This window comes from Porites lutea, chromosome 14 (genome assembly GCF_958299795.1).
Source record: "Porites lutea chromosome 14, jaPorLute2.1, whole genome shotgun sequence".
NCBI lineage: Eukaryota > Metazoa > Cnidaria > Anthozoa > Scleractinia > Poritidae > Porites > Porites lutea.
The window spans coordinates 3823857-3851667 of NC_133214.1; the positions used below are offsets into that span (position 1 = coordinate 3823857).

General features: G+C 39.5%; 1 protein-coding gene across 1 annotated transcript; it reads right to left on the reverse strand.

Moving 5' to 3' along the window:
- Positions 1-212: 212 nt before the first annotated feature.
- On the reverse strand, positions 213-27705 carry LOC140924201 (uncharacterized). Its single transcript, XM_073374238.1, has 5 exons — positions 27462-27705; positions 24509-24681; positions 22712-22779; positions 2108-2339; positions 213-787 (listed from the first exon to the last, which is right to left on the reverse strand). The coding sequence occupies exons 1-5, from the start codon at positions 27466-27468 to the stop codon at positions 701-703; spliced, it is 567 nt and encodes a 188-aa protein (XP_073230339.1). The 5' UTR covers positions 27469-27705; the 3' UTR covers positions 213-700.
- Between the last annotated feature and the right edge of the window lie 106 nt (positions 27706-27811).

The window sequence follows — 27811 nt, forward strand, 5'->3', positions numbered from 1 at the left end:
TCAAGTTTCATGAAAGAGAAACTAGATTGGTGACAGGTGATTAACCAATTTTCCTTGGTTTCCGGTTATAGCTATGTTGGTCCACGCGTGAAAAAGTTACGTTTTCTTGAAAATGATGATTTGAAAGTTCCTCTATAAGTTCTAACATACGGATTAACCCTTTTTGAACGTCGAATTTTGCAGTTTTCTGATATCATTGGTTTTTATTGCAGTTTCGCAATTTTCGTTGATTTTATTATCTTTTTCTTTCGCTGCTTTGCAGTTTCCAATAAGCCATAATGACAGCACCATATACCTTATAAAGGTCCTTGACTCGCAATTTACTGAGTTCGGCTCATAGCCTGAAAAAACAGCCGACATTCTCGACGCTACCACTGGCTTTCCCGCGAAATGACGTCTCGGGAACGATCGGAGAAATTTCATACTCATGACGCGTCACTACCCGTATCCGGGAGGTGTTTCCGATTTGTCGCGCCGCGCGAGAAATTCACTTCAGCCAATCAGAAACACTACCCACATCTCGGTACTGACGCGTCATCAGTATGGAATTTCTGCGCTCGTTTCTCAGACGTCATTTCGCAGGGAAACCAGTTGTAGCGTCGCGAAATTTCGGTTCTTTTCTCAAGCGACTCGGCTCCAATCTCGTTACTCATGTGGATTAACCACGGCAAATACAACTCACAATTTTCGCAATAACTTATTAGATGAGTGGTGCACTTCCTGTCAACAATGATTCGATTTCTTGAATTTCCTCTAAAAGTTCTTGTTCTTTCGATATTTTATCAAGCTACAAAAAGAAAATAAAAATATTAGTAGCAGGCAAACGTATTACATCTCATTTCCTATGTAGAAGCAGAGCTATCGGTGTGCTCATCTAAACTTGCCACAAGTCGGCTGCGAGAGCACTGAAGACGCAAGGGACGCTCGCGAAGTAAGCGACGGAGTAGCGAAACGAGCGAACCGAGAAACGGGCTTTGAGAAAGTCTAGTCCTTATCTTGCAGGCAGTGATCTAATTCTTTCATCGTCTGCGCCTTCAATAATTTTTCCAGCAATATTTCATCACCTGTTATGCGCCTTTTGAGTATCTTATGGTGCCCGCTATAAGTTTATGCAGCCTGCGTGCAATGGCAACGCTTGAAACGCACGCTAAAGTACATCTGCCCCTGGCACTAAGCAAATATTTTCTAGTACTCGGCAATAGCTCCATGTTTTTCCTTCGCGGTTTCAGTGTTTACATCCTTTACGTCCTTATTTGCCATTAGATTTTTGTTTCATTCACCTATACCCACGAACTTTAGCAAAGTTAAATGCGTGAAATTTTTTCCATACTACCCGATTTCCGAAAAGGTTCTATCTCAGAAATCACTGAAGATGTTCCGACAACTTCCGAGCTTTATTGAAGACGACTAAAAACCTTCCAAAGACTGCAAGAGTTGGGCGATACCTAACAGCGAAACACGTACACCGAATATTTTTCCTCCTCATATGTCAATTACCAAGAAGCCCACCATCGACCATGCATAAGAAATTATCCTGCAGGCTAAAAGCCAAAGGCCGATGTTTTTCAGCCACAGACGTGAAACTCGTACGCGAGAAGTTTAGAGTTTGCATTGAGATTTATAGCCTGAGGAAAAAAAACCCGACATTTAGCGAACCCTCCACTGGTTCCTAGCGAAAGGACGTCTGAAGAACAAGCGCAGAAATTCCATACTGATGACGTGTTAATACCCGGATTTAAGTAGTGCTTCAGAGGATCGATTAAGGTTTCTGGCAAACTGCCCACCTACCCCACCCCTAACCCAAGATTTTGCTCTAAGTGAGAGGTAAGTGTTAATGCTGACTTAGGGAGGGGTAGGTGGGTAGTTTCCCAGAAGCCTAAATTGATCCCTTCAGGTTGGTTGAAGCAAATTTCCCGCGCGGCACGACCAATCAGAAGCACTACCCAGATCTGGACAGTGACACGTCATCAGTACGGAATTTCTTCGCTCGCTCCTCCGACGTCTTTTCGGGGAAACCAGCAATAGAGTCGCGAAATGTCGGCTGTAGGTCTATTAACGTTACCTGTTTACTTTTCGTATTAGAATTAAGAAAGGAAAGCGCTCTAACCTGTGTTTTCTCTAAAGTCTCTCCGTGTTCCATTTTTTCTTTTAAATTTTCAATTTGTTGAAGTTTCTTTTTTAAGGCTCGTAACCTCTTCTCTGCTGGGGTGAGTCCGCTGACTGGTAGGTCCCCGGGATAAGAAGGGTTTGTGGACGTTGTTTTGGTTTTATTAATAACTGCAGAATCTTCATGTTTGAGCGACGAAATGTCACCGCCTAGATCCTCCACTTCAGCCATGCTAAAAGTACAAGTGGATGTACTATAAAGTTAGAGCGGTCGAAAATTTAGACTACGAGTAGTCCCCCATTTTTCCTCGGGTTATGGTTTGCACGTTCGTATTTTGAACGAGCACTTGTGCTTTTAGACGATAACGTGGGTTAATAAATTATTGATTGATTGATATTGAGAGCGAGCGAAACGCGAGCGCGCTTGAAAATTACCCCACGTGTCGCCTTTTCTTGCGTGGGGTGATTTTCACGTGCGCCCGCGTTTCGCTCACTCTACTATCCCTGAGAAAAAATAGGGGACTACTGGTAGCCTAAAGATTTCACTTACAAGCGCTATGGAAAACAGCATTACGGAAAGTGTCATGCTTATGGTTTCACCTAAACTAAGAATCGGAACAACAGCTACAACCCCGGACAAAACTGTTGAGACAATTCCATCTATTTTCTAACTTTTGCGCCCTCCTCCCGTCTCCCCTAAAGACAAAAAGTAAACCCCCTCCCCATCCCCTATTCAAAGTTGTCTTGGTCTAAAAACCAACGTGTATAATTACCATGCTATCCTAAACAACTTTGGACAAGGGGAGGGGGGAAATCGGGCATTCACTTGGCGGAGATTTCAGTTTTTGCCGGGATGACAGGAAAAAATAGGCATTTTCGCAATTTGTCTCAACAGGTTTTGTCCGGGGTTGTAGGTGCTTCTTAGTAGCTTACATTTGAATGGCTACACCATAGGATTTCATCCACTGAATCAAAAATTTACAACAACCTTGTACAGCATAATAAACAGTACCACAGGGAAGTACTGCTTAATAACTTTTATTTGAATGGTCACACCATGGGATTTCATCCACAGACTCAAAACTTAGAACAGCCTTGTACAATATAATCAAGAATACTAAAAGAAAGTACTGCTCAGTAGCTTTCATTTGAATGGTCACACTATAGGATTTCATCCACAGACGCAAAAGTTAGAACCACCTTGTACAGCATAATAAACAGTACCACAGGAAAGTACTGCTCTGTGCTTTCATTTGAATGGTCATACAATAGGATTTCATCCACAGACTCAAAAGTTAGAACCACCTTGTACAGCATAATAAACAGTACCACAGGAAAGCACTGCTCTGTGCTTTCATTTGAATGGTCACACCATAGGATTTCACACACAGACTTTAAAGCTAGCTTTGCCTTCTATAGACTCGTTTTAACTGAAAATTAAGAGAAAATTCGTATGAGAATCCAAAACCCACGAAAAATCCCAAGATTTATTTAACACAACTAATAATACATAACAATACTTGCTATACTCAAACTCTAGACTTTGTGAGTGAATGGCTTTTTTTAAAATCATTTGATGACATCTTGCACTGTACAGCGGTTTTATTGTCAGCGTCAAATGAATGCAGTTTATCACGTTTATGAATCCCCATTTTCGTAAACCAGTAAATCAGAACCCAAACCAGATGAAACTTGCCAACGGGCGTTTTCCCGCGCTTAATTCCAGCGGCAGGTATCTGCTTCGTAGTCTGATTGGTTCAAGAATAAGTCGATTAAGTTGGTTGCACAGCAACGTTACGTGATTGGCTAAAAGATAACACCTCACTTCCTTGAGCAATGAATCGGAACTAAAAACAGGTTAGCGCGTATTTTCCCGCGTAAGTTAGCGGCGTGCAGCCATGATTATAAATCCCATTTTGCATTCTGCAAACAACTGTAAACCTGGGGTTTTTTTTAGCTGCCATGAGTGATGTAGAAAAAAATCAGGCCGTCGACATAACCTTCTACGTATGAGTTTGCCCATAACTCGATTATAAATAACCACGATAAGCGCTAATCCCGGATTAAAATTTTGTTGCCCTTTTTGTATCTACCTTGCTATTCATTGCTTAGAGTAACAATTTCAGTTATCATTACTGTATCTCAGAGTTAAGACTCAACAGTATTTTGAAAGCTCAAGTTACATGTTCTTAGACAAAAAAATCTTGCTTGAAATTTGGTTTAATCTTAGGTTTAACTTCATCATCTTTCGAGGAACCAGGCACTGATGTTTTGCATTATCCTTTAAGTGGTAAGGTCAAGATAATTTCGTGGATTTCGCCTATTTTAGTTCGTTTTTTTTTTTTTACTTAATGAGGCTTTTGCCGTGATCGCAAAAATTAAGCCACTAGAGCATTATAAATCACACTTTGACAACACTTGACATAAGGCCAGGCATAAGTTTTTCCAAGTTTACCCGAATGCAATCTGTTTGAAGATCTTTTAATCTTCTCCAGTTTTACATTTCACGCCGCCTTTGGGGTTTTTCTTTACCTCTAACTCTAAACTATTTTTGATATCATAGCAAATTCTACGCTGACCTTGCCCTTTTCAAACCAGAAAAAGGATTTGCTGTCGAAATGGTATATTCTTTTAAACGCGTACAAAGCAGGTATTTTGAAATTTTGGTAAATTATCTGACGAGTTCAGGGCGGAAATTACTCAAAATTGTCCGATCTTGCCCTTTTAAAGCCAGAAAAAAAAAAATTGCTTTCGAAATGGAAAAAGTAGCTGTTTTAGTACTAAATTATCTGAGCAGCTGATGGCGGAAATTACTTAAAATAGTGTGACCTCGCCCTTAAAAGCTAGAAAAAAAATTGCTTGATTACATCACATCTCCAAAAGTACCTGTAGCTGTCACGAGAGTTAACCGCAAGGCAGCGGGAAAACCGTTTTGGCAAACAAACAGCACGTTTTAACAAGTTCAAGGACTTTGTACGTGTATAGCTTTCATCGTTTGATTGATGTGACAAAAAAAAAATGATTGAAAATCGGCGCAACAACACTGAAATTACGCAAGTAGCTGTCGTTTACAGAGCTTCCTATTTACATTATAGGGGAGATAAGACCTCGGTCAAGATCAACCAAACAGGTCTGCCGCAAAAAAGGACTTTTGCACTTTCTCTTGGTTTACTTTTTACAAGTTGCAAAGTCAGTAGAAAATTGAAACATAGTCTGCTTTTGCCGCCAATTATTCAAAAGGCTTCTAACTTTCTTTTAAACTGTCTCCCTCGTATCTTGACCATAAGAAGACAATGAACTTTTTTGTGGTGGGAAGAAATGGCTGTCGCGTGTTCTTCCTTTACTTTCTAAGAGCTAAGTTTTGTCTTTCTTTGCTGACCGTAAACCAAACAAAACCATGTAAACACCAAGCCATAGGACAAGGAAGCAACCTTTACCTTCGACCATCCGTGGTTTTTTCCTAGCTTATCTTGTTTGTTCGCAGATTTAGATATCCGGAAGTAAGCGGGGTTGGTTAAGTCACGTAGCCGCTGCTCTTTAAAAATACATTATACGAGTAAGTGCTTTTAGTCCCAATGCTATGAAAACAATGCCAGGACTGAATGGGCTGTGGGGCATTTAAAACTCATGAAATAGCCCGTCGTTGGTGAAAATAAACAGTATCGGAAGAAAACTCACTAAATTGTTGTCCTATGCTATTACACGGGCAACAATTGAATATATATAATTCTGCATGGGTAGACAAGATAAGTTGGTGAAGATTGAAATGATATAAATTCAACCTCTGAAAGTGTTACGGGTAAACAATAGTTTCAAACGCTTCAAGTTCCATAAAAACAAAGTTCAAGCACGTGTCTTATTCGGTTAGGGGGGGGGGGGGAGGGAGAGGTTGTTCAATTTCAAACAAACGTGTTGCTTGAGGGATTTTTTAACGCGTTAACCTTAATATCAACATGTGTACTCCTTCTTTGTTTTGACGCACTTCTTACATAGTCTCCTCTCCCTAAGACGGACACTTTTTAGAGTGGGCTAGCCTGCGAGCAAGCTGAGCGGGGCGCTCTGAGCTTGTTCGCAACGTGCTGGCTTACTTGGCCTATGAGAGAGGCGGGAAAGTACGAGAAAATAACTGGAGAACGACTGGGACCAACTCCGGGGGCCCGTTCTATAGAGTTTGCTGTTAAGAAATAAAATGAAGTGATAGCCACACCTATCAGAAGGTTTTCTTTTTTTTTAACAGGGCTTTTTTTTGTCTTTAGTGCCAAAAATTGCGTTCACTTCCTTATTCTCGCGGTTTGTAATTTCCTAGAGCAGTAGCTAGTTTTATAAGGAGAAAATACATTCTTACGTATCTCTCAACGGACAGTCCACTTTAAACAAGATGTTACAAGTTATACATAGCTTAATTATCAAGATCTTTTAGGGATACGAACAGGTGAGGGCTAGGAAATCGTACCATCCTGATCACAAAGAAGCGAAAACCGACGATGGCGTGTTACACCCCGCCCTCACCCCACCCCCCCTTTTCCTTGACCCTTTGCGGACGTGACGGTTATTGATCTCCCGACTTCGTGTAATGATCGGTGTATGGATTTAACCACAACTGTCACCGACAAAGGGCTATCCATGACAGTAGAAGACGACTCAGCGCGCGCAGGCCGAATTTGAAACAGTTTTGATGTTTAAAAGCTATAAAAATTAGAGATCGATGCCTGGGGATGATCGTCCCGACAATAACGGAAAGGCCAATGGTACGATCGTACCTCTACTAGCACCCCCACCCCCCCCCCCCCCCCCCCCGCGCACTTCCATCCCATCCACCCGAGCCCGAATAAGCAGGGGCACTCAGGAGCAAATATTGCCTCAGAATTTTCTGTTACTTGACGACGGCTAAAAATTTCTCGATAACCGTTCCATTCACGTACAATTTTCGAAACTTCTCTCATAAATTCCCTACGATTTTCTGAAGCTTAATTTGTCACATTTCACTCCCCAAGTAATGCTGTTTTTCGTAGAAAAACGAAACCTACAATTTTCGGATTCAAAAATGTGATTGAGAAGGATCAGGAAAATTGTCACATTCCTAAAATGATAAATTGCATCTAAAATTTTCGGGAAAATAATTCTGAAGCCCTTGTAATTTCGAAAGACTTGAACTCCCCTAGGATTACCGAACAGAATCCAGTTTTATAGCGCGGCTTAGAATGTATTTCTTGAGATCTAAAACTCCTCTGGCTAGCCTAAAATGTCTTTTCAACGTGTTTAGGAGGAAATCGTCGTTGGGTGCACCTGAATCAAGTCAACATTTACCCACCGGGTAGGGCTTTGTTTTTAGTATCAACCACAAACGCATAAAAAGGTAAAGATGGATTGTTTCGGTGCCTTCCGGAATAAATAGAGGTCACGTTAAGATTATAACTCTGCGCTTATGGAACAATAGTGGTAATCGATCTTGCAGGCTGCTGGCCCTATGATACAGGTTCACCTTGTTTTAAATACAGTCATTTCCTGAGTTACTGCACGTGCATAAAAGAGCTAACAATACCGACAAAGTTCTAGATGATGTAAAGATGCAAATTGTCAGCCGTTTCAGGCAAATTCCCGGAAGAGACGTGATATCAAGGGAGGTGGTGGTGGTGGGGGGGGGGGGGGGGGGGGGTCAGTATGTGTTCTCACTCCCAGAGGGTACTCCCTTATATAAACCATATAGGTATGTGCCGGCCCCAAAGGGTAGGGTTTTGCGCCGTTTTGGTCTGAAAATGGGTATTGATTTTTCCCATTTTTAATCCTAGCATCGGCGATTAAGAAGGTTGTTTAGAAGGCTGAAAACTGGTAAACATGGTTAGGGTAGTGTACTTTCTTTAACAAGCTATACTTAGCTAATCCTCCTTAATAAAACGCAAAGGGACAGAGCCAAGTACTGCAATTTTTGTGGTAAGGATTGTTTACCGTTTCGTATCTTTGCGATAAAGTGATTTGTCTGATTTAGGGAGGACTCCGTGTTATAGAGCAATAGAGGTATGTGCGACTGTACCCTCAAATAAACAGCTTTAGGACGAACCCAACCCTCCCCTCCCTAGCGCTCAAAGTAGTCATCAACCACGAACGGAAACGGGAGACAGTAAGCTAAAGATACCGCAAGCTGTGAAATGCAAAAGTCACGTCTTTAAGCGAATCAGAGTGAGTGATTGATTGACTGATGGCAAACATCAAATAAAAAGCTACGTAAGCATGAATTATCCGCAGTCCCCGATCTGCTACGGAGAGAGAAGCATTTTCGTTTAAGGAAAATTACTGCAAACCAGAGGTATGTAGAAAACTTCAGCTCTTTTACTTCTGAATTTGTCTGAAAAAGTTTTGACTTTGAAATTCAATGCAAGCGAATTATCATTAATACTTCATTGATATAGGAAGTGCGGTCATGTATAAGCAGAACTTTCTGTTTGTAATGTTTAAAAGGCTGTACAAGGCGGCGGTTCCAGAGTTGACACCCTCAACCGCGAAAACTGAGCAGTACTGTTTGCCTGACGTAATTATTAGGTCAAACATACTGGTCCTAAATTTTGAGTTTGTAGAGGAAAATCTTAAGCGAAAGGTTCAAATCACTGCTTTTTTTTTTGCTTTTTTTTCCCTGTGACGTGCTGTTTGTTATGCAATACATGGTTGTTCTAATTTTTTAGTCTCGGGGTGAAATCCTAAATTGTGACCATTTGTGGTGTAGTTTCTTTCTGCTATACAAGGTGGCTCTAAATTTTGAATTTCAATCGAAGTTTCAATTTATTTCTTCTGCCAGAAAATGTTAATTTTACAATTTATATATACCGGTGATTTTGTTACCTCTACGTCCCGCGTCCCTGACGCAGGAAAAATCCCCAGAGACGCAAAATAATTCATAGCATGCGTTCCGTAGGATGCAAAGGTCGATCGATCGATCGATCTGAACATGTATATTTGTACAAATATCCCGTTCGTGTAATTTCTGTGGCAGTTATTATGGCTGCTGTTTAACGATGCATATTGCGTTTCGCCTTTGTTGTGCTTAAAATAGAAGGACTATATTTATATTTCAGTATACTGTAACACAGAATTTTGGAGTCTGTCTTCAGACTGACTGTCTGGTTACATAAAGGCCCAAGCGTTTTCAGTTTCGGACTCTTTTTTTTTTTTGACTGGGACTCATTGGTTCTGGACTGGGACTCATAATTTTTCACAAGATGAGTTCCAGGACTCACCAAAACAATTTGTAAAAAAACACAATTTTACGCGCGTATATAAAGTAGACGCAATGTATAAATGGCCGCGTGTAAGTAAAGGTTGAGCGAGGTTCAACTTTTACCTGTACGCGCGACCTTCCACACATTGCCTCAATTTTTTTTTTCGGGCGTAAACAGTTCCGTGCGTACGAACGTAAAAATATTCACGACACTTGAAATCCGCCCTAATTTAAACGAGCTGTGTCACGAAATTCAGCCAAATTAGGAAATTACAAAATGCCCGTTAATTTAAGAGAAACATAAAAATAACCGCTTAAAACTTTAAAGGAAGGTTAAAACAACATAACAGAAACAACAGATGCCACGGACGGGCAAAACTGAAGAAGATTGAAACGGACTGAAATTAGGGTTTTTGAAACTGAACTGTTCAGCCTAACAGTTTTGCTAAGTTGGTCCCTGCTGCTTGCAACTTCAAAAATAATGCTTAGGAGACATATTTGTTTGTCTCGGATCTGTGATTTTGTCATTTAAATGTAATTTCTTCGCTTACTTTAAGTTCCATAGCGATTGAGGGCCAGTAATTGAAAAAAAATAAACAAAATGAACTGGACTGCCGTGACACAGCCCCTTTAAGATAAAAAGCAAGTAAACAAACAGACTATATGGACAGAACAAATAATATCTCTACATGTGGGGAATCAGCCGCTAAAACGAAATGCTGTCACAGTCTAGAGTAAAAAAGGCGGTGATGAGAAGCAGCACTTTGTACACTGCCATTTAGAGTCTGTGGATGAAATCCTATGGTGTGACCATTCAAATGAAAGCTACCGAGAAGTACTTTACTGTGTGGTACTGTTTATTATGCCGTACAAGGTGTTTCTAACTTTTGAGTCTGTGGATGAAATCCTATGGTGTGACCATTCAAAGAAAGCTACTGTGCAGTACTTTCGCGTGGTTCTACCTTTTAAGTGTGTAAATGGTAAAGGACTAAAGCGAAACCAAGGTTTCTGAGCAGCATTACCCAGTTGCGATATTCTTGACAGCGCCAATAAACCATCAAAAGCGAAAAATTCACTGTTCAAATCTTATTAAATAAAAGTTACAACACTTGGCGAAAAAACATTGAACCTTGCACATTTTTTCTTAGAAAATTACGTCGAGCGATTCCGCATGTTGATCGGACACATATGTAGGGGTTACCACATCCGGTGATTCTACAAATTGCAGCCTTCCGTAGAACAAGAGGCGCGTTTCTCGAAGTATCTGATATTTACAGAGCCCCGAAATGCTGCTGGTACTAGGGTGCTTAAGCAACGACGACGTAGACGGCAACGAGAACGGAAAAAAAGCAATAGGTTTAGATTGGCAAAACAGCAACTTAGCACGTGCATCACGCTTTTTTGTACATTTTTTAGCCGTCGCTGCACGACTACAGCGTGATAGTGCCTAATTTCACGTTTTGTCGAGGACGGGAACACAAGACAACAACTTTCTTTTTCTGTTTGCTGGCTAAGACCAGCCCTTTTGTTGTAATATTTTGATCTGAATATTGGAGTTTGGTCCTGAAATGTTACCGAGAGTTTCGAGAAAGGGTTAACAGGACGACGGCGGAAATAAACTTCAACAAGGTCACGACTTTTGTTATTAAACGTGTACATGTTTCAGATGAAAGTTGAATTTTGCTTCATCCGCCTTATAAATTACACAAGTATCAGAACCCACAACTCGGCTGGTGCGATATAAATGCAAGAAATGAAGAACGAGCCACACTGCAAGTTGCTGAACATTATATAGCCTGCTCCCATTTTCGCTCGACAGAGTTCACATATTGAAAACTCGACATGCTATGACACTCTGTTAAACGAGTTAAACAGTGCCATGTGAAATGCTTAAATCATGCGTGGCCTCAACAGCACATTCAAAAGTTGAAAAGAATTAGTTGTAACTTGTTTTTTAAACTAAACAGAGACTGACCCCCTTTGTTTCAACACACACAGTTCAACACACTGAACGTTCTGTTTCCACATCAACATTGCATGATCTACTGATCAAAATTAGTCGAAAAGGAGCAATTTTTGTTTACGAAGAAATGTTAAATCGCTTCGTAGCCATTGTTATTTCATGCGATTTCATTCTATTTCATTCACGACCAAGAATAACAAGAACAAGAGTATATGAAATTGCTCGGAGTGCATATTTACTTACTTTCACTTTTCACAACTGAACTACTTTCATATAATGCATGACATCCACATGAACTGTATTAACAAAACGGCATTGACAAGCCCACATTTCCATGTTCTCAAACAGTGTGAACTGTTGAGCAAAGTTGCAAACGATTCAGTAAATAAGCAAGATATTCAATAGGCAAGAAACTTTGAACAGTGAGAACTAAATGACAACCCATAGCATTAAAATACTTTTCCTGATTCCTCAACTTTGTCAAATGTTTGTCATTCTTTCACTGCACTCAAGCTGAAGACTTGACGGCACGTGAGATGTTTTATCCAATCAGATCGCTGGAAAATTAATCACTTGTTTATAACCAAAAAATACACTGCTACATTGTAATGGGACACAATCATAACTGAGAAAAACAGAGCTATTAGTTAACAAAAAACAACAACACAGGTTGGCAAAAACGGAAGTGGTCATACAAATCACACTCTAATTCTTGAAAACTGTCTCCTCTTATCATGCAACCAAAAAATTACAAATTTTCATCGTCATTGTTGCTTCTTCGTTGTAGTTTATAAATACATCTACATGAGTAGTCCATCACTAATTAGTCTTTTTAAAAGGAAAAGACTCTTGTTTACAACATAGACGATCAGCTGGGATGTCGTTCATTTTAACCCCTTCACTCCAGCAGGTGTTTACAATTAATTTTGAATTAAAATGTCACCGTCGAATTAACAAATTATGAGATATAAATAGTTCCACAGAAACGTAGGGCTTATCAGTTTTTGCTGATGGTCACACCATAGGTTTTATCCACAGACACGAAAGTTATAGCCACCTCGTGCAGCATAATAAACAGTACCACAGAAAAGTACCGCTCAACAACATTTCAGTAGCTTTCATTTGAACGATCACACCATAGGATTTCATCCACAGACTCAATAATGCTAGAACTGCAGTATTTATGTACATTTCTCCATAATTTAGAAGAGTTAAACTAACATCAAAGTAAGAACCTGCGTTTAGAAAAGTCAAACGCGCAGGTTTCTTCTCCCTTGATTCGCCTAATTATGTGCTTATATACATTACGATTACGATAAACTAATTCTGGCTTACACGCACAAGGTGGTAATAACTTAGACCACAAGTCAGGGGCACCCAACGACAATTTTCGGAAGAATATCTGTTCGGAAGACGATTTGAGATCTAGAATTTTCGAAACATTTGTTGTAAAATTTCTTGCTTGCCTGCCTCTCCTAGGATTTTCGAACATCTAAAAAATGGTATAATTGCCCATTTTTAACGGATTTTTACCCTAAAAAGGTGACCTAGAATTTTCGGGAGCCTTTTTTCTGGCTGAAATTTTCGAAAAGGTAAGTTTTGATCCCTATAATTTTCTGAGCACTAGACTTTCAGCTAGGAAATCCGAACAGATGAAAAATTTTTAGGGGATAAAAATATGCCCATATCTACCGTTTAAATACTAAAATACGTTTAACAATGCTATGTTTAAGTGGTTTTGAACTATATTCTCGTTGGGTGCCCCTGACAAGTTCATAACAATTATTCACATTGAAAAGCGTAGGGATGCATTCGAGACACAACCCCTCTCTGTCGAAGATGAATACAATAATTTGCAAACTGTCCGGGCGTACTTCATACTTTATAGGGGTTAGCTAAGGCTAACGTTAAAACCTACGTTTCGGAAAACCAAATTAAGCCAAGCCAAGCCAAGTCAAGACAACTTTATTTTAATCAAACAGGCCTCTCACCCGATTTGCCTCAATATTCGCTGACCTATACTATTCTAATACTACGATGACAAAACACAAACTCTGGGTTAGAAGCGCACGGTGGTGATATAAATTAGACTACAATTTTATAAAATCACACATTGTAAAGCGTTGCAACGCATTTGGGATACAATAAATCCCTGACTGCCGAAGAGGAATGCAACAATAAGCACGCGGTGTTGGCTACTTGGGGTAGTATTATACAATTTTATAAAAATTACTCACTTTGAAAAGGATAGCGATGTATTTGGGATAAAAACCCTTTCGGCGTAGATGACTGTGTTAAGATTTGAGGTAGAATTTCCCACATCAACTCATCGCGATGGAAAATCTTCGCTTGTAACTAAAGCTTAGACGGAGGACAACACCCTTTAGAGCGGTGATTCCATTTCAGACTCAGTCGTAAACGTGCGTCGCTGAGACAAACATCGTTTGTTTCACTTCGCAGTTGATATAAATCTAGATGTATTGCGGTTTGAACGAGGCCCGACGACGAAAAATAGTTCTGATAACAGAAAAAACTCACAAAAAAACAACGTTCATGCAAACAGCATTCCATGAATAGTTCACTCGTCAAAAACAACATATTTTGAATCGCGTCAATCAGTCTGGGAATTTTCAAAGACGAAAAAAACAAGCTATTAAATTCTTATTGAGTCCTCGTTGCAAACAAGCTGGGCAGGTAGGTGTTTTTGAAGTCTTTAATAGTTTTTTTTTTTAGTAGAATATTCATCGTAGACCATACGCTAATATATTTATGTTAATTTAAGGGATAATTAAAGTAGTTATGGATCAAGGAAAAGCGTTTGTAAAAAGTCAAGTTCTTAGCAGCCCGGGTTTAACTCTCTACTAATTGGGGACAAACCTCGAGTCATACGCCAGGGGTAAGAATTAAGAATGGTAGAAGTTCGAGGAGGTTAATTTTCACCCGTTTCTTCTAACTGTGGCGATAATGAAGATAAATAACTAGGATGTAAATTCGTATGAAGCAGAAAAACAAATGGTACCATGCGAAGGTATCGCCGGAGGTTTCATGTGAATGGTCACACCACAAGACTCCAAAGTTACAACAAGAACAACATGGCTTTTATTCAGAATTATATGAACTTGTGAGAGAAAGTGAGTTACAGATTATTCACTATTTTGGTTAGATAAACCTCGGTAATCTGGAGAGCGCCTCCCCTCGTGTAATAAAAATTGTCTCGTGATGAAATTAAGATGTAGGATTTATCAGGTTACAAGAAGGGGGGGAGAAAGGCTTGGAGTGGTTCTTCGATGCAATGGGAATTAAAATCTCATAAAGTTTCAGAGACCGATATTCTACGCCCCGAGGAGAATCAGCAATCATTTCGACTCTGCTAAATCAGCGAAACCGTGTCTGAGGCGTTTGTATGGGCAATGAATCGATAATACTATAATAACATTACAACAATGGAGAAAGGTGCAGTAAATTTTAAGCTCACTTTGAAGTACCTGTCAAATATTCACAACTAGGAAAGTACATTAGAACACACTAGTCGATCTTTGTATGCAGATAAAACTGACGTGGAAAATCAAGAAAGTTGTGTACTGCGTATTACAGTAGAATTGTGCTTGATAGTGTATTTGTAAGTTAATCGTGCTGTTTCAAATCGACTTTAAATGAAATTCCATAACATTAACGGCAGTAAAAATGGTGAATGCTAAGGCTGTTAAGCCCATTTTTTTTTTCTCGCAATTAAACTTGACGTTTATGAAAAATATTACTTCCATTTAAGAATTTTGTCCATCCCCGCCTTCTTATTATTTAAATGCTGTACTGTTTGAGTCCGTTTTAATATTCAATATGGTTCATGACCAATTCCTAATGGCTGAATTGCCATGCACAGCTTCTTTAAACCCTTGTCTCGGTTAGCAAGGCCCATTGCGTTTGATCAAGGACTCAACTTTTTATCCATGACTGTAGGTTGACCCTGCGATAGGTCAAAGTCTCACTTTGTGTTATGGTAAATCAGCTGATCTCGGAGTATTAAAACGCTTCATAAAATTTTATACTGAAGCTCTCATTCAACCTTCCTATACTTAAATTGTGCTTTACCCTTAGTTAACCTTGAGTATCTTTAGAAGATATGGGAACCGATCTATACGCAAAATTAGAATTATGACAGGTATGTACATTACTGAAATCGTGCGAACTACACTAAGCTAATTTACAAGCACCTCTTGTGAGAGAACGGCACGTGAGGCGTGGCACCCTTTAAATCGGCACGAGACATTTGAGGCGCGACGAACTCACGAGATACAATACCTTTGTTTTGGTTCACCGAAGGGCTAAAAAACGTGATTACTCGCTGCATAGGTCTTCCCCCCTTGCTTTCAGCTTTCTAAGGCTTAAAACATTGCACAAAACCCTCCATTTGCGTTTTTTTTGTTTTCCTTTGCTAAGTCTTAAAACCCGGCATTCTCCAATATATAGAATCTACGAACATGTTTTGCTACAACAAGCCTTCTTTTAGGCGGGCTGAAATGCCATTTTTAGGCCTAGGTCTGTCTGACGAAATCTCTAGTAGTAATTAGAGACAGCGAGTTAATCATGTTTAAGTTGATTGAGAACAAAGAATAATCTTTCATCTTGGAATGCGCCGTGCAAGTAAAATCGCTGTTTGAACGTTGAACTTTGAACTATCACTAGGCGGATCAATACTCAACAGACTACGTTATTCCATATATAGCCAACAACCCTTCTGTTCACGAGGGCAGGAATTCTATTTTTAAGGTCAAGGTCTCATTGATGAAAGCTCTTTAAGCAATCGGAGACGGTGAGTTAAGCTCTGTTTGAACGTCGACCTTTCAACGATGTTCGGATGCTTAAACACGTCTGCAAAGACAATGGTTATTTAGCAAATTGTCTTAGACACCTTAGTCGTGCTGATGCGAATGAAAATGAAACTCCAAGGTATTAACAGCGGGAAATATGGGGACTATTGTTATGGCTGTTTACTCCAGTTTTTTTTTTCAATATGGTGCATGACCAATTCCTAAAGGCTAAATTTAGCTAAATTGCCCGTACACAGCTCCTTTAACCCTGGGACCGGTTCGTAAGCTAATCAAGAATCGGATTTTTCATCCATAACTATATTAACCCTGTTATAAGTCCTTCGGAGCTCACTTTGTGTCAACTCAGCCGATTTCTTAGAAAACGCTCAAAAGCCAAATTTTATAATCTCCCGTTCAACCTTCCTATACTAAAAATTTTGCTTAACCCTTGGTTAAACGTGATTATGTTTTGAAGAATCGGGAGCTGATCTAAAAACCAAAATTAACGGGTATAAACATTGCTGAAATCGTGCGAGCTGAGCTAATTTACAAGCACCTCACGTGACCAGTCGGCACGTGCGGCATGCGACCCTTAAATCCGGCCACAGGTGACAATTGAGGCGCGACATCCTTTTGAACGAGGCATTTCCTGCGCGTAAAAACGTGTTTCTTTAACTTTGCTAGTAGCGCCCTTTCTTTCATTTGCTCGATTTTGGCGAACGAATAGTTTGGAACATAGACCTAATAGCCATGCGCTGGTACAGCGGGCTCAGACAGACAACAAGATTGACTAGTCCAGAAGTTTGGGTTTCGGCGACTTCAAAGCCTTGACGGGATCCAAGCACAGTCACATTTTCTCTCCTTCGTTAACCCTTTAAGCCCTAAGAGAGATCAGCCTGAAACTTCTCCTTATAATATCAATGCTCTAGAAAACATAGTGGTCATGAGAATTGAGTACATGATCAGGGAAGATGAGTGAGTCTAATTGATATTTCCACAAATTCTCCCCACTACTTCTATTGAATTTTATAGTAGTAATTGTATATCAGGGTTAAACGGGTTAAATTCAAAAAGACAAAAGCAGGCTAGGCGCGTAGGGTGAATTTCTCTCTGCAAAGCATTGTGGTAGGTCTTTTGCCCTCCCCACCCCAACAACCGAATGTTTCCAAATACGCCAGAAGTGTTTCAAATACTTTTCTCCTGGCTTTAGAAGCCTGTTTGGTTAATTTAGAGTTGCCCTAAAAACTATTTAGCTGTTCGGATGTCTTGGGGGAACTTTGGTTATCACGAAAGTCTTAGGTGGCTTTCGCGTCTCATTCGACAGTGTTAGCTACCCTTATGGGTCTGGTCGAAAGTTTGAGGACATGAAGTAGCCTTGCTTTCATTAGAAAATTATAAGGGACGTTTTGTCTTTGTACCGAAATTTTTAGGAGACCTTTTTTTACACAATAATCGCAATATCTTGGTATTAAAATGTGAACAAAATAACATAACCTCCAAGAATAGTAGTTAAGCTATTAGAAAACCTCCAAATATTTTAGACGAATGGAACGGTTATCCAGAACTCAAGCTTTAGAAATTTCTAGGCAGTACTTGCTCCTTCGAACAGTTATTTTACTGAAAAAAGTCGCTGGGTGCCCCAGTATAAACATTGGACAACCCTTATATTTCAGTGTTTTTCTCTTTGCTTCCTCTCAAAACCCGGCGTTCAACAATAGATTCCACCAGCACCTTTAAAAATAGACAACAAGTATTCTTTTACGTGGGCAGAAATTCCATCTTTAGGTCAAGGACTAACCGACTTATTGACGAAATCTCTTAGTGTAGTAATCAGATACATGACCGCAGATTGATCTTGTAAACGTTGATTGAGGACAACAAAGAAACGTTCATCTAGGAATGCGCCATACACGTACAATCGCTATTTGAACGTCGACCTTTCAACTATCGCCGGATGCAACAGACGAGTCCGCAAAGACAATGGATCAGTTTTAGCAACTATGGTATCACACAGCATGATGAAACTTCTGGCACGGAATCAAAATAGCAATAAATCGCACGTTTTAAACACATTTCACAACTTCTACAAACTATTTGTGCTACGTTGAGGTTCTCAGATGAAATATTCTTGAATATATAGTCCTCATAAAACTGATTTATACAATAAAATCCGTAAGGAGCGACCGTCAAAAGAAAACGAGTTATTCATCAATACTTTACGTGACCTTTTCCCTACACGAGGCGGCCTGAGAATTCCCATGGAAAACAATTTTTAGGTTCCGTGCTCAGAGATCGTGGGAATCCATCAGTAACAAAATTTTTGGTTCCGTGAAAATTCATGGGAACCCATCAACTAAATGTTTCTAATTTCTCAAAGTCATATGTTTTTTTCTTGGCCCTGAAGGCCATAAACCAGCAATGCATAATGCTTTTTGGGAATGATTCAAGATGGAACTGATAGATGCTGAACGTTTTAGGTTCGTATATGAGTCGCGCGTTAGTAAAGAATCGACCTACTAGTTAAGTATTTGTGTGTAAAAGTAAAGAATTTCTATAAATGGATCCCTAAGCTTGAAAATGGCGCTGGGAAACTATTTTTTGGTTCTGTTATTTTAAGACCACGGTACCAACACGGTACCGGAAACTTTATTATTAGTCCTCAATTATCATGTATGTTAAAGTACGTTTTAGACACTGAGCTTCAGACAGGCTGAATCTAACGCTAATTAAAAACCAAACTCTTTTTTTTAGCTTATTAGCCTTAAAATCGGCACTTGTGAAGTTCAGCTTCTGCAGCGAGTCTTACGTAAAATCCAATTGCCAAAAAATGCTAAACAGTTACTTGTTAATCCGGCTAGAAACAGGAGGTGTAGTTTCGTCTGTGGCTGCAAACCATAAAAAACCATTTGATGATCGGCGAAAGCTCGAATTGAAATAGCTTTGATTTTTAATCTAACAGCAGTTAAAGGCTTCACTCAGACAATATGTCACTTTCAAACATGTGGGTTCGAATGTTCCCGAAAACAGACATCACGCGATAGCAAAAAGTAACTGGTCACCACTACCATAAAAATATAACGAAAAAGAGTCGTTATCTGTCATAAAACTGGAGAGTAGGAGTCTCCCAGCTGAAGTAAAATAAGTAAGTTCAAACGTCTGTGGTCTTGCCCTCACAACACGTGGAAGAATATCTCCGGACGTCGGTAGCTTATAATCGAAATTAAGCCAATCTTCGCCGGAAAAACTTTATCCAAGGAGCTAAAAGACTTAGTTTTTGGCAAAATGTAGGGGCGTTTAACCTTTCCTCTCTAACCTTAATGACGTTTATGTCACGTTTCTGTATGAATTCGCATGTGCTTTTCCGTCTGAGCTGTTACTTACGCTAGACAAAGTGGTTTCAACTGTTTATTGTGCTGTACAAGGTGGTTCTAACTTTTGAGTTTGTGGATGAAATCCTATGGTGTGACCATTCAAATGAAAGCTACTGAGCAATACTTTCCTGTGGTACGGTTTATCATGCTGTACAAGGTGGTTCTAACTTTTGAGTCTGTGGATGGAATTTGTAAGTGTGAGTAGATGGAAGCTACTGCGCAGTACTTTCCCGTGGTACTGTTTATTATACCACATAAAATGGTTCTAACGTTTTCCCTGTGTATGAAATCCTATGATATGAGCACTGGCCTCAAAAATTGAAACGAAAGCTTAAGCAGTACTTTGCTTCCTGTGGTTCGTTCCGACTAAAGGTGAGACGACTCAACCGAAGTCCACTGAACAGTACTTTTTTGGGCGCTGTTCGAAACTAATCTTTTGAGTCGATCGCTGGCAAAAAGACTGAAATGTCAACAGTCCCCTTTTCGATACACAGAGTGAAAGCAAGTAGATCACGTCTTTTTGGCCATAATGCTCTATCAGGGGCGTAGCGGGAGATTTTTAAGATGTACACACGGAAAGAAAGGTTACACCGCGGAAGGTACTCCAAACTAGGGGGGTCTGAAGAAATTTTTCAAATTTAGGGGCTCAGAAATGCCATTTCCTGCTTTTTTCCGCAGGAAGTTTTCAGTGAATAAAAATGAAGGAAAATACAATATTTCGTTGTTTATTTTACATCTCTAGCGTTTTCGGTAAGATACAGTACGGAAAAAAGGGTACAACAGTGACGCCATCAAGTAAGCTGGTTACAAGCAAAGGGCGAGACGTGTACCCTTCAGACGGGCAAAGACACCAATTTTATGCGAAAGATTTGTGCATCATACCGATTTAATGACAAAAATGCTTTCAGAAAAAAAAAAAACATCTATTTTTCTAGATTTCAGCTACACGCACGGGCGTATGTGCGCATATGGAAGCTACGCTCCTGTCTATAGCAAATTATATTCGGCCTTAAAGCACTTCGTTAAGCCTTAAAGTGGCTCGAGCTTTATATTTCCGTACACGCAGCAAAAATTAACAGTAATTTACCTTAGTGTGAATGAATTGAAAGAGAACACTAACTAGTTTCCTGTTATTATGCAAGATGAATTCGTAAAGGGGATGTGTCAGGGCTTTATGGAACCTAATGTTAATAATAATGATAATAATAATAATAATTAAAATCTTTACACAGGAAGTCGCCATCACTCACGGGTGGTTTTCAGACGAGACCTGTCCCTAATTAAAAGTATACTAAACAAAAAAAAACACAAAGTACGTAAAACAGATAATAAAAAGTACAAAGTCTCATTGTTCCTATCAAAATTATGCTAAAAGATATAACACCGCGTTTCCACAACTGCGAATACTTTCACTGTTTCTGACTTTAAGTGGAATCCCGTCCCATTCTTTGAATAAAAAATACGAAGAACGCAGTTGGCCTTTACTACAACGAGATCTGTCAATTAATGTTGACGAAGATATTACTTGTAAACGACTAAATCACAGCTTCTTGTCCTACAAATATACTTTCTAACTGAAGCATTATAGCAAACCAGGAGAAACGTTACAAGCAACAAAAATGAACGTCGAAAAACTGTTTAGTCTAACAAGTTCTTTTCAAAACCCACAATTTCAATCCGTTTCAATCTTCTTCAAATTTGTCCATCCGTGTCTCTGTTTGTATTTGCTGTGTGATTTCTACCTTCCTTTAATGTTTTGAGCGGTTATTTTTATGTTGCACTCAATTTAGTGGCAGTTCCTACGGTTAGAATTTTGATAAAATTCGAGACACATCTCCAAGTGTAACCACTTGCAATCAACGGCGCTAGTAATACCCATTATTTCTATGCGGCACTGTTTGCTACGCTGTTCAGTGTGGTTTTAAAGTCCAGGAAAGTTGGCAAAACCCTCAGAATAAGTGCCAGTACTGATAATATGGAACGCCTTATTGCTTGAAATCTTGCTGACTCTTTGGATCAAAGCTGCAGAAAGTTAAACCTTCAGATTCGAACACCCCATGACCGAGTGTTTCCAAATACGTCGGAAATGTCTCAAATGGTTTTCTCTACGCTTTAGAAACCTGTTTGGTTAATTTGGAGCCGCCCTAAAAACTGATTTATCTGTTCGGATGTCTTAGCTTTAGGTGGCTTTCTTGCCAAGATGGCTCCGGTCGAAAGTCGAGGGCATTGAGCAGCCGTAGTTTCATTAGAAGATTCTAGGGGTCGTTTTGTCTCTACAATGAAATTTTCAGGAGACCTTTTACTGAAAATAATCGTAACATCTTGGTCATAAAATGTCGCTGGATGCCCCTGAACCTTAAATGTGTCACGTATCGTAAAAAGACGAAGAAAAAGATAAGATAGACATGTTGGCAGCTGCGTTAATAATAATAGGATAGATTGACACATAACAAAGATCTGAAGTATATGCAAGGGAAAAGAGGAAGCAAAAACTTTTAATCGGTACCACTGTCCCGGGGGGGACTCAAGAATTTTTTACACGGGGAGGCTCCGACCCTAGGTCCGACCCCTTACCCTTTAAGATGCCTTTTTTGACACAAAAGGTACCCCTTTCACACCTCTAGTTCTGGCCTTGGAACCCCCTTTCATCTGCTGTGAATGCCCTGTCTTTAAAATATGGATAAATCACAACAACAGGACGTTTGCTGGACTATTTCACAGCCATAAAATGTCTGCTGTTGATAAGCTCCTACTGGTAGTCCTTCTGGACCTTTAAACAGAGCGAAATGACAGATTTCCCAACACTTTCATATGTTTTAGCCAGTAAAACCCCTGTAGCCTGCCAGTGTAAGACACTGTAGGGAGCAAACCCCCCCCTCCCCAGCCCCCCGCCCGGGCCAATGCCCATTAAGCGGAAAACATTCGGAACCTTGTCGGAAGCAGAGTCACTGAAAGTTCACAAGAATAACCTTCTGGAAAAAATTCGCAAGATGTCACATGGAAATTTTAAAAACGCAACAGAGAGGGAAAGTCTCGCTCTTTTCGCTGTTTAAGTAAGCCGTAAATTACTCTAAGCGGATAAAGGTTCTGACCGGACGTGCAGAAATAGAGTGCCGTTGTTTATTTTTTCAGTACGCCTTAGAATACAATAGGATATATTTTACATCACGTGCTCCGACTTGTCAGCTCTGGGGTGACTTTTTTTAAAACCTGCATAGCTGCACGTTCCCTGCCTTTAAATATAGGAACTCACCTCACGCCGGCAGCGCTGTCTTGAGCAATCCACAATTGCTGACGGAGTCGTGCGGCAAGCTCATGGTTCTATGTAAGTAAAAGCATTAGTGTCACTAAAACGCCCCCCATCACGACCGAATAACCCTTCTCGCTTCTTAAACGAATACCTGTCATTGCCGTCAAAGAAGATCTCCCCTTTAGTACAGTCCCTGTAACACATCACGTGAAAGTTGATATAATTTGATTCTTTACTTTAAGCTGAATATTACACTATCTATAGGACTGAAAGGTAGACTCCTCGACTCATCCAGCGAATTTTCTGTCTCGTTTCCAAAAGTTCTAGCAAGTTCCGAACTCAAATTAGTGACTTGCGTTTCGGCGGATTTTTTTTAGCAGCGTTCAGATGCTTCGCGTTGACTCCCACCGGTAAAATGCGCCAGAGAAACGTTTCTGGTTTCGTACCATAACGGACATGATATTCTTTTCAAAACAAAGCGAGCTAAATTCCCCGGCAATATGTGGGACCAAGGTCACGTTATTTGTACGAGAGGCCGGCTTTACAGATGTTTTTTTAAATCAAAAATTAGTCAAAAGCCTTTCGAAGGAGATACTCTGTGAAGCCGTTAAATATTGTGCTACCCAAAAGGCAATTTCTATATTCTAGAAATTGAGGAAGAGAAGAGGCGATTTTTTTCTTGTGTGGGAGAAATTATCGCCAAACAAAACCCAGTAAAAAGTCCGTTCGAAAACTTTAGTCTTTAAATTCTGAAAATATGAAAGCCCGCTTTTTTGACGACTGCTTAAAGCGCGTTTCAGCGACAAAAGCAAACACTAAAATATCACCACTTAAATGTGACCACACCCAGATTTTACATGGACATGGTAGTATCCAAGTCTATAAGGTGGCTCTAACTTTTGAGTCTGTGGATGAAATCCTATGGTGTGACCATTCAAATGAAAGCTACTCAGGAGCAGTACTTTCCTGTGGTACTGTTTATTATGCTGTACAAGGTGGTTCTAACTTTTGAGTCTGTGGGTGAAATCCTATAGTGTGACCATTCAAATGAAAGCTACTGAGCAGTACTTTCCTGTGGTACTGTTTATTATGCTGTACAAGGTGGTTCTAACTTTTGGGCCCGTGGATGAAGTCTTTTAGTATGACCACTGACCATTCAAAGGTTTGCAAGATTTTCTGGTCAAAATGCACTCACAAACTATTGATCATCTGAGAATTTTTAAAAAACACAAAAGAGAGTGCTTTATCTGAGATCCAGAAACATTAAGGCGGATTAAAAGGCAACAACAGTCCAGTTTTCAGTGTCTCACTATCCACTCCTCCTTCCTCCTCTTTGATGAAAATATCATGTCGAAAACACCACAAGCTACGTGTAGATACCATAGTCAGAGAGTACGATTTGGGCCATTTCTGGGTCATGTAATGAGACTAAATACTAAGCAAAACAACTGGAAACACTTGATCTACTGTTTTCAACATTTCATTTTACAGTGGTTGAAACAAAGACTCTTGAAGTCTTTTTCTCAGGGGGAATTTAACATCTCGCTACATGTACAAGAAAATTTCCACTCTCCAAAGTTTTTAAACTTTCAGCTTTTTGTCAAGCACTGACAAGGAAATGAAATAGCATCAAGGGAGAGCACACTGGTCACATCAAGTTTTAGATTATTGTAAGAATGGTAACATATCACCTACCCCTCCCCTAAGCCAACGTTAACACTTACTTCTCAATTGGGGGAAAATGTTGGGTTAAGGGAGGGGTAGGTAGGCAGTATCCCAGGAACCTAAATTGTACCTTACCTGATTATTTTTGGCTTCCTGTAACTGTTCTCTAAGAATACTAACAGGATCCTTCATTTCCATAGCTTCCAAGACCCTCCCACCATTCTCCTTAACCTTTTGTATCCTCTCCTTTCTCCTTTTCTCTGCTCTTTTTTTGTTCTTTGCAGCTGCTTTTGACAAAGCAGCAGAATCTGGAAAAAAAAACAAATAAACAAAATTGATCAATTTAGGTTTCAGGAAAACTGCCCACCTAACCTTCCCTAAGTAAATATTTTGCCCTAAGTGAGAAGTAGGTGTTAATGTTGACTTAGGGGAGGGGTAGGTGGGCAGTTTCCCAAAACCTCAGTTGATCCCAAATTTTTATTAGCTAGCCATAACATTGCAGTTTGCCAGGTATGTAAGCTTCCGAATGCAGACTGTGGTAGCCCCTGGGGGAACAAGTCTGGAAAACTCCTCCATATTATTATCTAAAAATAAAAATTACCTTAGTTATTACAAACTAAAAAGAAATGCTATTGCAGGTTAGTATTGTAGTATTAACTAGAGGTCTCTGCAGTAATTATTGACGTTCAATGAAACCATTAATTTTATAGCATAAAAACCAATAACATTTCAACATCACATTTCGGAGAAATTTCAATAGTGTGCATAAGTTTCCCTGTGGGTTGTAATCGCATCAGTCATATTAGTATTCTGAAACTTTGAAGTACACTTGACTTACTCATTACTAATAGCTAAGTGTAGTAAGCTTAACTGACTGGATTAAATTTCCGCAAGCACAAGGCTGAGTATAAAATTACACCTCAGTTGAATCACGTACATATTAATTGCTGAATAACTCAGCCCCCCCCAACATGAAGCCAAGTCTAAAAACACACCCCCAAGTTAAAACAATATTATCACTGTTTTAACTTGGTGTTGTGTTACAAAAACTTAACCCCCTTAAGCCCCATTATCCTCATACAGATTCTCACGACTGATATCCAACATTTGCTTGCAGAATTAGTGGAGAGAAACTGATTAAAGGTCACAGCATTTCTCCCAGCCTGTGCTGGTGATCAAGTTAATTGATTCTGATTCCCTTTTCTCTCGATTTTGTGTTGATATTGTCCAAAGATAATTGTGATAGTAGTAGAAGTAGTAGAAGTAGTAGTGGTGGTAGTGGTAGTAGTAGTAGTAGTATACTCTGTCAAGCTATGTAGCTTACTCAACCAAGGAAAACAAGGAAAAGGTCAATGAATCACTTAATCTGGTAGGGCATATGCCATACCATAGGATTGATGTGAAACCCTTAATCAAACTCCCAAGAGTGCTTTTCACATAAAAATAAGATCCAATTTCTACACAGTTGAATACTGCAAAAAGAACAAGATCATGTGAAGGTAATGACAAACAGATTACATTTGAATGGTCCAACTAGTTATAAGTTTTTGCAAAAAAGTAATAGAATATTACACCTTTATGAAAAATTATTAGCCCTGAAATGGGAGGGTAAACTCCAACAGCTTGTTCTTATTTACTGCTGAGAATTACTGGAGGATTATTAAGCCCTCTGATGACACCTACATGTATCTTTAATGCGAAAAAAATAAAAAAACATAGAGAGGTCTGAGCAGGAAAGCAAAATGACAAGCCTGAGGGAATTTAAGCCCCTTGTACTTTCTGAGCTTGATCTCAGTTATGCTTCCCGAAAAAAAAAAAAAAAAAATAAAAGAATGCAAGTTCACAGGTTACATGCAAGCAAACAGGCGTTACCCATCAACATTTTACAAAGATTTTGGAAACAGGAAAGCTTAAAAAAATCTTGCACAGGGCCTCATATGTGACACCATGAGTGTAGTTTAATTTGTTGATGGTTTGCTGCGAAAGGTTTTTTCTCAGTTACTTTAGTTTTTCCCTCACCTTAAACATTATTTCTAATGCAATGTGGATTTGCATTAACACATAAATGAGCTCATAACACCTCCTAGGTTTTTATATGGTAAAGAAGTTACAGTAACACATCCCTTGTACATTTTCATTTTCAAAAATGTTCACCCCTTGCCTTTGAGTCTTCAGTTCCAATTTTGCGTTGTTTTAAATTACAATAAAAGTAACATTTTTGCCATGGGTTACTAACCAAAAGGACAAGACAATACCTGGTTCAGGAGAGTCAATTCCCTCTACTTTTTGCATTCATGTTTAAGTACTTTTACAATAATTGCAAGATGCATCAAAAAGGCTGCAGTAATTTTAAATTAAAGAAGCACTAAGCTGTGCACTTAGCTTTCCTAACTTATTTCATGGAAATACAGAGGTTTTCTTTTTTTTTTTTTTGCATAGCATCAAATGGTCGCAGAGGGGATTCCTTATAGAATTTGTTTGCTAAAATTTCCGCAAAACCGGTTTTTTTCAAAAGTATGCACACCAGGCCAGCTCTTCTAGATTATGCTACAAGCTGCAAACATGACAAAAGTTCGAGTTTGAAAGTGTGCAAGCTTACATAATATGTTTTCTGGCGTTTATGGGCTAAGCCTACAGCGTATAACTCTTTAATTTCAAACACCTTCCAAGCGAGTATACGCTACAGATATAAACTTAAGCTTAGTTTATACAAGCTTATGAAGGACTCCACGGCACATATTTTTACATGATATTAATTATGTTCAAAAATAAGAGGTGCTGGCGGTTTACCTTGTTAACTAGGTCCTGGATGACATTTAATAATGTTATATACTTTCAAATACTGGGCACGTTTTGGATTGAAAAGAGAAATTACCGATAAATTCAACTTAGACCATAATGCCGCCGGCTTTCAACAGCCATAAACGTCCCGTATAAACATGCTTGCTCTCGGCGCAGATACGAAACACAGAGGCAATATGTCGGACTCCTTTCAAGTAACAACTCATTGGGTCAACCTTGAACTAGCCTGATAGTCGACTGGAGGGGAAATAACGCTGATAATGTAAGATTTTTGAAGTAATCTTACCTGCCATCTTGAAACCTTGTTCAAGCGAGTCTGATAATTGTATCGCGGGCTCACAAAACGCCCCGTAATATGAGCTTGTCGGTTCAACGTTGAACAGTTCAGAACTTTCTGCGCTTCGTATTCGTCACGTGTGCCCATATGTCCTGGGTAAATTTTTTTTGCTACAGTAGTTTATTTAGCACCCGATCACTGCTTTACAGCGCTAGTTCATTAACTAGCCCTTTGTGTTTCTTGCCAGGAGATGTTTTAGATGCTGACAAAACTTAACGGTTGCTTAAATGAGTGAAAAGTCGTCCCATAAGAGATGCGTTCGGGAAGTCACGTTCTATGAAAGAATTTACTCTTAGTGA